This window comes from Osmerus mordax, chromosome 12 (genome assembly GCF_038355195.1).
Source record: "Osmerus mordax isolate fOsmMor3 chromosome 12, fOsmMor3.pri, whole genome shotgun sequence".
Classification (NCBI taxonomy): Eukaryota; Metazoa; Chordata; class Actinopteri; order Osmeriformes; family Osmeridae; genus Osmerus; species Osmerus mordax.
This window is the reverse complement of record NC_090061.1, coordinates 3,235,594-3,249,604: the sequence shown is the minus strand read 5'-3', so window position 1 is coordinate 3,249,604 and position 14,011 is coordinate 3,235,594. Positions and strand designations below refer to the sequence as shown.

The 14,011-nt window shown below is 47.9% G+C and overlaps 1 protein-coding gene across 1 annotated transcript in view; it reads left to right on the top strand.

The window, feature by feature from the left end:
- Positions 1-3,734: 3,734 nt before the first annotated feature.
- Positions 3,735-14,011, top strand: part of fat4 (FAT atypical cadherin 4) — a 41,774-nt gene continuing 31,497 nt past the window's right edge. Inside the window, exons 1-5 of the mRNA XM_067248070.1 lie at positions 3,735-3,794; positions 6,426-6,557; positions 10,504-10,765; positions 11,092-11,442; positions 12,583-13,508. Of these exons, the coding sequence (XP_067104171.1) occupies positions 3,735-3,794; positions 6,426-6,557; positions 10,504-10,765; positions 11,092-11,442; positions 12,583-13,508 (1,731 nt within the window). The remainder of the gene's footprint in view (positions 3,795-6,425; positions 6,558-10,503; positions 10,766-11,091; positions 11,443-12,582; positions 13,509-14,011) is intronic.

Genomic DNA, 14,011 nt, shown 5'->3' with positions numbered 1-14,011 from the left:
ATGCATAGTTTGGCCAAATCCACCCTAGCCTATCACCAATGGCCTTCTCTGCTCTCTGCTCCTGAAAATCAGACCCATCCATCATTAGGAGGCAGTGACTTTTAAATGGATGCCGGAATAGTCTTTAAAGCCAGGCCTTTTTCCCTCTCGATCCTGAAGTCTTGGAGACTTGGACAGAGTTTGGCTTGAAAGAGACCTTGTATCTGCATCCTTTAGATTTACGAGTCTTCGCTCTAAATCCCTGGGGTTGAACTTGAAACTGCAAACGGTGCACATTGTATTATCTGTCACTACTAAATCATCACGATGACTCACAGAAATCGATGGAGTTGTACACTATACACATCAAGTTACCATCAAGTTTTAAGAGTAACAGCAACAGGATTATTCCTTGGGTAATTCCAATATTGTTATTATTTAGTTTTGCGCCGGTGTGTGGCGTATGTTGTATGTGGTAACTGCAGGTAATGGTGCAGGAAGATATACTCACACTGGATATGAGAATCCTGGACTGTTAAAAAGTATTGTACTGTAGTTAATAGGTCACAGTAAGGTCATAATGCTATTTTTCATTTTGAAAACAGCAGAAGATTGGGCAGGAGCCTTCAGTAGAGGTTGATAGTGTGTCTCCTCCATTAGGTCATGTCTGATTTAGCACAAGTCTAATTAAACCTTCCACCAAACTCTCCAAGGCTCAGACAACAAGGGAGGAAATATGCACGTTTAAGCTCTCACTGCTTCATGCAAGACTTCGGCATGGTTATAAACAACAGTTCATCATGATTTGTTTGGAGTCTGTGTGTGGAGAGGACAAGGAATCTGGTAATACACAGGTCCGAGCAATCTCTGGGTTATTAGCATTGCGGGATTGCTTCTTACTCCTGAAGCACACAAGGGGAACTTCTCTTGGCAGGGCTTGCTGGGGGCTTGGAGGGGGCCTTCTCTAGACAAACTATCTTTTAACAGTCGGAGAAGTGGTCCTTGGAGAGGACTCTGATTCCCTTTATTAAAACCACTTGTCCAGCATTGTCTCCGCTCTCCTCTCGGCCGTTCCATAAGGCTGAGGTGCTCCGTGATCGCTTGCAGATACTCACGTTTTGTTTAGTTTGGTGTCTCTTCTTTCTTTTTCCCTCTCTTTTTTTGTCTTTTTGTCTCTACCTCCGTCTCTCTTTCTCTCTCCCGTGTCTCTGTCTCTCTTTCACTTTGTCCCCCTCCCTCTTTCCACTTCTCTCTCTCCCTCTTCCCCCCCTCTCTCCCCCTCTCTCCATCTCTCTCTCTCCCTCTCTCTTCCTCGTTAGTTTTTCTGGGGCAGAAAGGAGGGTTTAGGGGGGTTCATGGGGGATGTGGGGAGCTGTATCCTGACTTCTCCTGGGCCCCGTGCTGTGGGACCTGGCAGCCGTCCAGCACTGTCTGCCTCCTTCTCGGGCACGTTCCCGTCCCCGGCACGCTCAGACTCCGGTCTGGGGAGCGCTCGCGCGGAGCCGGCCGCGGCCAGGGGATGGATGCTCCTGGGGGCTGTTGTTTGACAGATCGAGCCCCTCGTGATGGCGTACGTGTTAAAAAGAAGGAGGATCATATAATTTATACCTGGACTGTAGCCTTTATCATTTGCTTATGTTTCTTTTTCTGCTTTTAAGGACGGAGACGAGATGGCACTTAGGGCGGTGTGCTTGACCCGCCGAACTCGCTGGTTCTTAAGCTAACATCGCTGTAAATCAGGACTCTAGGAGTCCCTGACGTTATACCCAAACAGTTGAAATGAGTAAAGGGGAAAGTGAGGGGGGAAAGTGAAGATAAAGTGAAATAAAGATGGTCTTTGTCTGCGATTCTCTGGAGTCTCAGGAAATGAATGATGTTGAATGTGCCGTTATATCACCGCGGTCCCGCTCTGCATCAACAGATAGAGCGGGGCATTTATCAGACTTGCAGGGATCACGCCATACGGTTTTCAGATTAAGCAGGGCCGGCACAGACACAGGACCGAGGTTTATGGATGGCTGGTAATCCATTTCCAGTGTCAAAAGGACGTCTGATGCTCACATGCAATACGGTATTAAATACAACAGGGTCTTTAGGAAGGGGAAGATTCACCGTTGTAGCAGCGCTGACACAACGCTGTAGCCTATTGAAATGTGCAGTAGAAACATCTGTCTGTTGGTGAAAGTGTCCTCACTGGCCTTTACGCTGGTAAGCAAGGGGTGAGGTAGGAAGGGGGTCTGTTTGGGAGGGACGTAGGCCTCTCCATCTGAGGCAGGGGCGTAGGATCGTTTTCAAACGTGGACGGGACATCTTTTATTAAGGAACCGAGAATGCGGCCTTTAAATGTACTTTTATTAATAAAAAGTGTATGTGTGTGGGGAAGGGAGGGGGGGGGAGAGACAGATCTGCCATTTTCAAAAAGTAGGATGACAGAATGACACCTACGCCCCTGTTCAGAGGAGGGTTAGTGAGTGGAGGTGTCAGTGACGGCTCCTGTCTCTATCCCCTCAGGAAAGATAGCAGTTGGAGCCTTTTAAATGCTTGTGCTGGAATGGCTCTTACTGAAGACGTGGCAGAAGTGGTTTCCACCTCTCTCTGAGCCAGCTACCTCTCCCAGAACAAGGCCCTGTCGAAGCTCTGACTAAACGTGGCAGCGTTGTTTGAAGGCAAACAAACAGCCAATTTGGCTCAAGGAAGTTTTCGCTGAGATTCTATATTTTTTTTAATCGTTGAATTGAATCTACATGTTTTAATTTTTTTTAAGGCCAAGTTCCTTTTTCTGGCATTAGAAACATTCTGTGCACCCTTTGGTTCACTCTGAGCCAACATCTGAGTAATTTCTTTTAACGGGCCGATGCTAGGATGAAGTGTTATATGAAGAATAGCTTTTGTGATCCAGATTTCTACGTGTTAGTTCCAAAGAGAGCTTTTTTTTTGTTAGCTTGCTACTCCTACTACAGTACACAATCCTTTTTTCTGTGATGCAAGTGGAATCGTTCAATTTCAAAGGCCAGGCATAATGAGGGTTGGAAGTCAGCACTTCCCCGACCTTTGTCAGGAAGTCGTTACGAGTGTCTAATGAGACATGTAATCATTGCGAAATCATTATTCTCTCCCTAAGACTCTTCGTGAGTAATGAAATAAGAAAAATGACCCGGATTGGACTGTCCAACTATTACGTCAGAGGTAAAAGGTCGCTGTTTCTTGGAACTCAGTCAGAGAAAAGACCTTATGATGTGTGCTTTACGCAATCCAGCTGAAGCTGAATCCTTTTCTGGAGTAAGTGTGTACAGTATTACTCATCTTTAATGCAGGCCGGCGCTATCTTTAATGAATTGGCCCCTCAACTAGCAGGAAAAAGTCTGACTTACTAACTCACGAAACCTACAGGAGGTAACATTCAAGGAATCAGTGTGCTCTAACTGCAGATCCTTCCTCTTGCTCTGCAGAAAACTTGGCAAGGAACAATAAGGAAGGGCTCCCCTTGCTAGCTTCTACTTCTTAAAATATGAGGATGATAAAAAGGGAAAAGTGTTTCGTGCTTTGGGGGATGGGAGAGATGGCTTCACGCGAGACACCGCTGAAACCAGATCCTGTTTTTCTCTTCCCCGTGAGCACTGCTTGAAAAACACCAGGGATGGAGTAGAGCTTTCTGTACATTCTGTTACTGTACCAGATCCTCCTAGCTGGGAGACTTGAGTACCATCTGCAGACAAGACTGTTTTGTTTCCACCCCCCAAAGATGGCTGGTGAAGATGGCGGACGAGGAAGTGTTTGACATTTTTGAAGTGGACTCTGATTGCTACGTAGATGAGGTACGGGATATGCAGTTCAGCCAAAGCCCCTGTGAATGTGGCTATGAGTTCAATCATTTTTTGAAGGTGTTTAAACGTCTGCCCTAAATCGATGACAGTTTTGCATATAAAGCCATCCAGACCTGGCTTGATAAGCAGCCGTCAGTATAAGCTTTCATCTTTGACCTCTTCATCTAAGCCGCAGCCTCGGACTCCTGGACTATAATCCTGATCACTTAAGGTATCATAATCGCCAGCACTCAGGAGTTGGTCCACGTCTGAATCATTCATGCAGGTCTATAAATAATATAGACCCAGAAGCAGTTAGCAGCTGCAACTCGACACAGTAGTCAGTGAAATACAATCTTTTCCAGTGTAAACTAATGTGTTTCACCTGCCCCAAACCCCAACGTCTGGACCAGACCATGCAGCCCTGACTGACAGAGAGAAGCAGTCAACACGCTCTTCCTCCCTCCCTCCCCCCCCCCCCCCCCCCACCCCACCCCACTTCCTCCGATTAATTTTTCACCGCAGCCCTTTGATATCCTTCTCTGGGGGGAGTATGGGTAATGTACACTCTAAGCACGAGGCTTAATTATTTTTCATAACAGCTCTTCTACTCTAATTAGTTCACTCCCCAGAAGTGAGCCCTGCATTATTTACACATCAAGGAGACACGCGGGGTGGAAGATAAATATTCAGCGATTGTTGACTTTGTCTGATTCCCGATGCTCTGACACAACTTGCCTCAACCCTCTGACGTCTCGACCTAATTTTCTTTCTTTTTTTTACGTAACGCGGCTTGTTCCTGCCTGGGTCCGGGCCTGTTGGCGTGAATCCGATTCGTCTTGTTCTCTAATTATCCAGACCCAGGGGTCATGGTGCTCTCATCCGAGGCAGAGAAAGTAAAACAGCGGTTTCGGGATCGCATTAATAAGCGGTCAACGTGGAGACGAGTCGTAATCGCTATCGTATGTCAAACCGGTGTTCTGCCAGCTTGTCCGACCATATCAGATTTTGCTACCGTGGCGCAAAATAAAGAGGGCTAACCCTAGCCTTAACCTTGCTGTGCACGAGTGCAGTACCTGCTGTTCATGTTGGTAGGTCATCCGGAGCACTAGGCTATCTCTGTCAGTCAGGCATTGATTTGTGCGATGTTAGTTTAAACACTCAGTTACTTAATCGTTCACTCATGGTGTAGGAATACAGCAATTAATTTTTTTAATTTTATTTAGGCTATAGCTATTACACAAGCAGTACGGGAGTTCAGACATCTTTCTGTTCAACCATCTTAGAACTTCCCCCACAAGTTAACCCACTTTAATGAGCTGGACTTTTGAAAAGTCTTCAGCGGTCGTTCCTGCTGCTTCTATCAGGATGAGTTTGCAGAGCACGTGAGCTCTGCAAACGTCTGCCAATGTCTGTGGTGTGAATAGACTGCTGCATCTCTCCCCCTGGTGGATCCGACATCTCCAGGTCCTATTGTCTCCTCACTGAATACCTTCACAGGAACTCTGGTGGGTTAAAAAAAAATCCCATTGTGGACGTAAGGCAGCTGTTCATTTCCTCATTTCCTATTTCGGCTCGCGCGCCTCAAAGCGCCAATTCTGAGTGGAGATGCTGAATAGCGAGGGCTCGGAAATAAGTTGTTTCATGGGGTTTTTGTGATGCCTGGCACGAGAATTACCATAATCACTGTCAAGATTAATGGAGATTGTGAATACTACAGACTCTAAACACGGCTTTTCCATATTTATAGAAGTAATAAACAGAGAATGCAAAGCAAATGTCTGTTATGGTTTAAAAGCGAACGCTGTTTACTGGGTTTCAAATGCATATTTGGGTTAACAGATGAGAGCGGATCATATTTAAGTTGTGTGGTGTGAGTGGAAATGTAATATTCCTGGGCGAAACGCAAAGCATTTAACACCATCATGTCTGGCGCTATACGACGCCCAGATATCTGGATTTGTCTGCATGCTTGTTACAGCAAATAGGCCTACAGCTCAGTGGTAGAGCATCAAAAGATGGTTGGTTCAAATCCCTCCTGTTGATAACGGTAAATGAATACTGTTGCCTTCATTATAGCGCTGGGTGCTATGTCCCAGGGTGCATGATGGAGGAGCTGGGAACCTCAGTCCTGGAAACCAGTTAACAAAGCCCTGGTGTCAGACCTAACTGCTTTCAGATGTAGACAGGGGCACCAGCATGAATATTCGGCCCCATAAAAAAAAAAGAAGCTTATTATTTATATTCGTTTTTCAGTTTTTTGGGGGCCCCTGTCAGTCAGGGGCCCTTGGCATTGTCCTAACTTTCCCCCCCTATCCCGCGCCCCTGGATGAAGACATCACTGAGTTGTCCGTGGTTCATCCCAATGCTGAAGAAACACCCTAGGTGAAACTCTTCCAAGTTTTGCATTGATTTCTCTCCCTGTGACATACAGATGCACTTGGGACACAGGCTGAACTCATCACATTTCAGTAACTCTCCCCGTTTTATGAAGAGTAGGAGACTGATAACTGCTCCCCTGCAAGGGAACATGTCAGTCTGAAGTCAAGGAAGGTCACCGCAGCAAAAGTAACCTCTTTAGCAGGTTTTGGCAAGTGTTCATCATGGAAATGTAAATGTTTTTCTCTCTTTCTGTCTGTCCAGGTGGAGATTACTCTGCAGGACGTTAATGACAACCCGCCTGTTTTCCCCAACGACATTCTGGACGTGACCATCGAGGAGAACATTGGGGATGGATTCAAGATAATGCAGCTAACAGCTACGGATGCAGATGAGGTGAAATGCTTTAGGATTCCATGCTTTCCATACTCTGGCTTCTCTCTGGATGTTTGATCATACATTTGTAAAAGGGTGGTCAGTGTAAAGTATAGGCTAGGTAGCCCTTACTCTGAACAGTTTTACAGTAGGGCTCTTTACTGGCTGTTAGACACAGGAAAAACAGAAATTGGCTAAGGTGGAATGTTGGCTCGTAGTTTTCAGCCAACGTCATCAGGCTCTTTGCAATTCTCCCACCAAGCATCCGACCACAGTGTGAAGGTATTCACTCCGAAACACACACACTTACACACTCACAGAGACACACCCTCACACACTCACAAACATGCACATACCACACACACTTTCATACAGCTCAGTGTTTCGACGTTATCTGAGATGTGTCAGGGGCCGCCAACATCACAGAGCCCAGAGGAGACCGGCCAGCGATTGATTCGTCGCCCTGCAGCTCTGATAGTCCCTCCGCGGCCACCGTAGTTCACATTACATCACTGGCATCAGCCTCGATTAGCAAAAGCCTCCATCTTTGCGCAGTTTTGGGGCAGGATGTAGACATAAAATCCAGCGCTGAGCAAAAAGCAGGCCCTCCCAGCGTATCCCAGGCCTGCGGTCTCTCAGCCCTGCCAAACGAGACAAGGGGACTGGATGGAAAGAAGTGCGCCCGGAGAGGAGAGAGGGATTAGTGAGAGGGGGAATATGGACTCATACTTAATGTTAACTTATGAGGCCACACGTTTTTTATTGCACAGCTGTTCCTCTGCCTCTCGCCAGTTCCGAATGTGAGAAAAGAAAATCAGGCCTTTCTGGAATATTCATTTTTGATCCGAATGCTACATCCACTGTTATTGTACTGGAGGCTGGTCAATATTTTGAATAGGGGGATTTTTAAGGACATTATTTGATTACCTTTTTCGTCTATGCCGGTGAACTTTAACGCTTTGATCTAGACGACTTAACCACATGGTATTGTAATAGAAACAAGGGGCTCCTTTCACACAGTGTTTCACTGTTTCCCTTCTATTGAATCTGAAGGGCTTGATCTGTGTTCCAATAGTACAGAAACAAATTCTCTCACGGCTATCTGTCCTTGATTCATCTCCTGGCTGTCTCTACCAGACTCCTCTCCTTGCTACTCTAGATTCTTCCCCGTTCAATCCCTTCAACTATCCATTAGGCTGGTGGGAAAGAGTCTTGGGACGAGGCCTGTCAGTTAAGAAGACAAGTGTAAAGACATCTGTCAGTTATAAAGACCATTTTAGTCGACTTTTAGTCGATCTTTTATTACAGACTTACAGGAAAGGAGATGTTTATCCAGAATTTGAACACAGCAAGGAATAGGTCATGAGCGTTTGTGTTCCAACCCTGCCGTTTTTTCAAGCCAGATATGAGGCCAGCCAAGGTTTTGCCCACATCCTAACTCAGGAAACCTAAGTTGCGCTGACACTAAGTGTACAGAATGCAGTGGAGTCCTCGAGCTGCATGTGTGAGGGATGGAGACACAGCCAAGAGAACAAGCTGCAGACCAGCTGAACGACTGGATTCAGACATCATTATGATCCCAGCCATACTGAGGGCGCTACATGTGTGATTCATGTGTGTGTGTGTGTGTGTGCTACAATACTGTTTCTGCGTATCCTTTTTTTATGATTTTTTTTCTCTCGCTACCCTCATTTCCACCCGAGCGGAGCTAGGAAACGGTTGCATGAGCTTCGAAATAAAAAGAGATGAAAGTATCGCTTTCTCACTCCTGATGAAAGTCTCTCCCGCAGAACGGTTCTCACCTCATTGAAAGAGAGAGAGAGACGTCCATTTTTCTTTCTTTTTGGAAGAAACACGCTTGTTTTATTACTTCTCTGACCTAACGTGGAAACTATGCTGCAGGTACGGCTCGATTAACGAAGAAAACGAAAACAATGGGTGCTAAAAGAAGCAGATCAACAACTTTTAACCCTCAAGTTCTCGGCCTAAAAACACAGAACATGTGTTCACTCCCCACTCTTAACATCATCTATATAGAAAAAACAACACAAGCTAAGTGTTGCTGACAGAGGCATAGGTATAGTACTGTTTGTCACCCTTTGCACATGTTGTCGTGATTGGGCTGTGGAGGTGTGTAGTGATTGGCCCATGCCGACTGTTGACTTTCGAACAGGAAGTTGTATTTCCCAGACGTTGTGTCTGTTTCACACCTCTCACCCCCTCCCCCCGCCACCCGCCTGCTCCCGTTAACCTCTCATCTGCTAAATGAGTTTCCTCCTCTTCAGGTCTGGGCTACTCAACTCACAACTCTGCTCTTTAATTGGTTGGCCCACTTTTTCCCCCCTACCCACCGTGCCTTGGGAGGGCGTTAACCGGTAAACAGTCAAAGTCTTCTGGTGAAGGTCAGGGGAGCAGACGGCTTTGGGGAGTGTGTATGTGTGTGTGTGTGTGTGAGAAGGGGTGTGTATGTGTGTGTGTGTGTGTGTGAGAAGGGGTGTGTTTGTGTGTGTGTGTGTGTGTGTGTGTGAGAAGGGGTGTGTGTGTGTTTGTGTGTGTGAGAAGGGGTGTGTGTGTGTGTGTGTGTGTGTGTGTGAAGGGGCTACTCCCTACTTCCTCTCCTCTTGCTCCCTCCTCTTGAACCCTATCAGAGAATTAATTGGCAGACGGAGGGTGTCGGGTTCCGGTTTGCTGCCCAGGTGGCTGATGGGATTTCCAGATCGTGAGCCCTGATTGATGACAGCGGGGGCCACAGATGAACACAACCTCCCTCTGACCTCCCTCAGTAAAAAAAAATATATATAAAAAAATATATATATATAAAAAAAAAGGTTTTACTGGTTGGTGTCTGGTTCTAAGAATGGGTCTCTCTCTGGTAATGCTATGAGACTGGGTCAGAGGGAGGCTTGAGCTGTGTGTTAAAGTACTGATGGGAAACAGAGTGTTGAGACGTAACCTTTATCTGTTCTCCTGCTCTCTTCCCTCGGCGATCAGGCTGCCGGATTAAAACTCAGTTTCAGTGAGCAGGTCGGAAGCGACGAAATGTACTCCATTGACCGTTGTGTCAGCGAGATCAAAAGATGCCCTAACATCAGCTATGAGTGAAACACTGTAAGCTTTTAACTTTAGCTTTGACCGTGTGAAACAAAGGGCTGATGATGAAAGGTACAGCCTTTTGAAACGACTGAATCCGCTTAAGCACGAGACAGCAGCAGACAGAGATCTGCTCTTCTATTATGCTCGGAACAAACATAAACGTCAAGCTCTTTCGCCACCGTTATTCAGTTGTCATATCGTGTTTGGCCCCCTCCTCCAATTGCTCCAAGTCCCTGCTATGGCTTTTGCATGTGGAGTAGCCATACTTGTCCAAGGTATCAAGGGATCTATTAGCTGCAGTTATAGAGGAACACTATAGTCCCAAAGATCAAAGAGCAAGAGGAGGTCTCAGGAGGATTCAGCCATTCAGCTCCTGTGTTTTCTCTCTCTCTCTCTCTCTCTCTCTCTCTCTCTCTCTCTCTCTCTCTCTCTCTCTCTCTCTCTCTCTCTCTCTCTCTCTCTCTCTCTCTCTCTCTCTCTCTCTCTCTCTCTCTCTCTCTCTCTCTCTCTCTCTCACTCACTCACTCACTCACTCACTCTCTCTCTTTCTCACTCTCTCTCTCTCTCTCTGTCTGTCTGTCTCGCTGTCTCTCTCTCTCTCTCTAAATAAAATAAAATTCAGTGCAAAGTTCCAGAATCAAATGCAGGTTAGGGTTGTTCAACCAAGGATGGAGGTTTTAGTAGAGCATTTGATTGCAGCCCTAGAGCTAGCAGCTTAAATTTGTCCATTGTGCTTTGGATAAAAGCAACTCCCCAAAAAATACATTGTTATTGTTGTTCTTAAACCACTTCCTGTTCTTATCCACGCCTGCAGTTACTTATCCTTACACGAACCCTCTGAAGTCAAACCCTCTGTGTGTCTGTTTCTCTGCAGGGTCCTAATGCCCTTGTGACATACACCATAATCAGCGGCGCAGATGACAGCTTCCGGATCGACCCCGAGTCAGGTGACCTGATCGCCACCAAGCGATTGGACCGTGAGCGCCGCTCCAAGTATTCCCTGCTGGTCCGAGCGGACGACGGGAAGCAGTCCTCTGACATGAGGCTCAACATCACAGTCAGCGACGTCAACGACCACACGCCCAAATTCTCCCGGGAAACGTACTCCTTCGACCTCCCCGAGGACATGGCACCAGGTAGCGTCTCCCCGTCACGCGCTCTCTCTCTGCCAATGACCTAATCGCCACATTTTCAAGCATATTTCAGTTGTGGATGAAAGATTTAGTCCATTATACATGCATGTGGCATGTCTAAAAGGCTTTTAATGCAGGAGGTTGCAGCTTAATGTCAACAAGAGACATCAAATTAACTGTGGCACCTTTTCCATGAAATCCAGTGTTGGTGGGGTTTTGTAGGGGGTTGTGGAGCAGCTTGAAGGGGTTTGGGTTGGCAGAGAGACAGCCTGCTGTAACAGACCCAAAACCCCACAAATCCTCACTGTCTGCCTGTCTACCTCTCCCAGGCTCCATCGTGGCGGCCATCTTGGCCAGCGACTCGGACTCCGGGGTGAACGGGGAGATCACCTACTCCCTGGAGGAGGACGATGAAGACCAGACCTTCCTCCTTAACCCCGTGACTGGGGTCTTCAACGTGACAAGGCCTCTGGACTACGAATCCCAGCAGTACTACATCCTGACGGTGCGGGCCCAGGATGGGGGCGGGCTGGCCAGCACAGTCAGGGTCTACTTCAACATCCTGGACGTGAACGATAACCGTCCCGTGTTCAACAGCAGCGTGTACAGCTCGTCCGTCACCGAGAGCCTTCCTCCCGGCTCCAGCATCGTCACGGTGGGGGCCAGCGACGCCGACGATGGTACGTCTCCCCGCTCTTCCGCTCTTGTGTCATGTGAGGAATGTCTTATTTCTGGGGTTATGGCAGGGCCCCCTGGTCGTTCGCTGACAAACCCGATTCGTTTCAGGCTCTTCGCGAGCTGAGTCGCTGAGATAGTCCTTGGCGTCGGTGAACGCGAGCGGGGGAAAAGAACGCGGCGGCAGGAAACGAGATAGTATTTTACTTGAAATAACCAGTCAAGACACATAATACTCAACCCCAACATCTTCGGCTTTCGCTCTTCCATCACACGTCGAAATCATTTGGTCAAAAACAGTAGAGCCACTGTACAACCCAAGCGGGCGAAGGTATGTTTCTATATCAGGTGGTTACGGTCAGACGTTTAGAGTTTCTTTACTCCTTCATGCTATTATACCAGCCCTGTCCCTCTCCTACTGTAATTACCCCTCCACCAGACCTAATGTGGTTACTCTGACCCACATTCCTGGGGGGAGAAAAGCTGTCTGGATTCAAGCGCGGTCTGGATCCTTCCTTCGCAGTCCTGGCGGCCCGACCCTCTCACGGTGTCCCAGACTGCTCAGCAACAAGCTCCACAAAGCGTCCTTGTGAGCGTTTCCTGAGCCGCGACCTCCGAAAGCGGTCGGGTCGCCGTCGTCGTGGTAAATGCGTCCCCCGGCTTTTGATAAAGGATTACGTGTGTACTGTAAATACTCGCCGGAGTGTGGGAAGGTGCCGTCGAGTTCCACATGAATACTCCAATGACTTGCATTACAGACGCTCAATTAAGCCTCATTTTGCTGCGGCTCCAGGGCAGGACAAGAATTAGGCTAGATTTCATGGCCAGATAGATTTTTTTTTTTTTGCAATTTAGTGTAGTTGTGCCATTACGGCAGTTATGTCATTTGAATAAATGTTTCGATTAGGTAGCGTTTCCGAAAGTGCTGCACTTACAGACTTTGCTGTAATGTTTCTCTTCCTATACAGATCTGTCAAACTGCTTACTGTGGCAGACTTTGTTATGCTGGTGTATAAATATTTGTTGATTGCAATTTTAGGGGGCTCATAAATTATGGATACATTTGAATGTCCTCATACGTAATAGTGATATGTTGATGTTTTTCAACCCCAAAACCCCAGTATGTTTGTTTGTGTTCCTCCCAGGTCCTAATGCCGAGCTGTTCTACAGCATCGTGTCCGGTGACCCCCAGGGCCAGTTTGACATCACCAAGGCAGGCGTTCTGCAGACCAAGAAGACCCTGGACAGAGAGGCCCAGTCCTTCTACAACCTGGTGGTGACCGTCCAGGACCAGGCCCCGGCCCCCCTGTCTCGCTTCACCAGCACTGCCCAGGTCTCCATCATCCTGCTGGACGTGAACGACTGCCCGCCCGCCTTCACCTCTCAGAAGATGACCTTCATCCAGGAGAACACGCCGGTCGACACCGTGGTCTTCAAGGCCCAGGCCTCCGACTCCGACAGCGGCCCCAACAGCTACGTGGAGTACTCCCTCCGAGGTCGCCACGGGAACAAGTTCAGCATCGGCACCATCGATGGGGACGTGAGGCTGGTGGGGGAACTGGACCGAGAGGAGCACTCCAACTACACCTTGACGGTGGTGGCGACGGATAAAGGGGAACCCCCCCTGTCCTCCACCATGGAGGTTACCATGATGGTTCTGGACGTAAACGACAACACGCCCAGCTTCTCCCAGAACATCTACGACGTGGAGATCGAGGAGAACATGTTGACGGGCACGGACGTCCTCCAGGTGTTCGCCAGCGACGCCGACGAGGGGACCAACGGGCAGATCCGCTTCTCCGTGGGCGGAGGGAACTCCGGCAACTCGGATTTCCGGATCGACTCGGTGACCGGGGTGATCTCGGTGGCCCGGCAGCTGGACCGGGAGGCGCGGGCGTCGTACTCGCTGGTGGTCCAGGCGGCCGACCGAGGGAGCAGCCCCAGGGTGGACCGAGCCACCGTCAACATCGTGCTGCTGGACGTCAACGACTGCTCGCCCGTGTTCGAGCTGTCGCCTTACTCCGTGAACGTCCAGGAGAACCTGGGAAGTCTTCCCAGAAACGTTCTACAGGTCAGTACGCGGGTTTGAGTCGGGTCCTTCTAGACAAAGCCCAATTCATACAGCCGCCCCAGGACTTTAAATGAGCTAATGGCTTAACCAAGTTTGTAGGAATATTAACCCAATAAGTACATGTATGGGATCGGTTTACAAAAACATCAAGCACGGTGGTCATGTTTTGCAAACTGCCAAGAAGAAATGTGCGATTGACATACGGTACTAAGGGGATGATATATGAAACCACTTATGAGTACACACTTACACATCTTTCTTAGAAGAACGAACAAAAAAGTGAAATATTGGATTGTACTCTACCAAACTGCATTGCAATAACATTGGTCTTAAGTAGCATCATAACTAGATAAACCTTTAAAAAGTCTGGTTCCAGTGATAGTAGTAGAAATAGTCCAAGTTAAGCTTCTTCAGTACATAAACCTGCAAGGAAATGAGTCTGCAGATGCACTTGAACTCACTAATGAGCCCTGTGGTGTAGAGACGAATGCCCAGCGTATTGG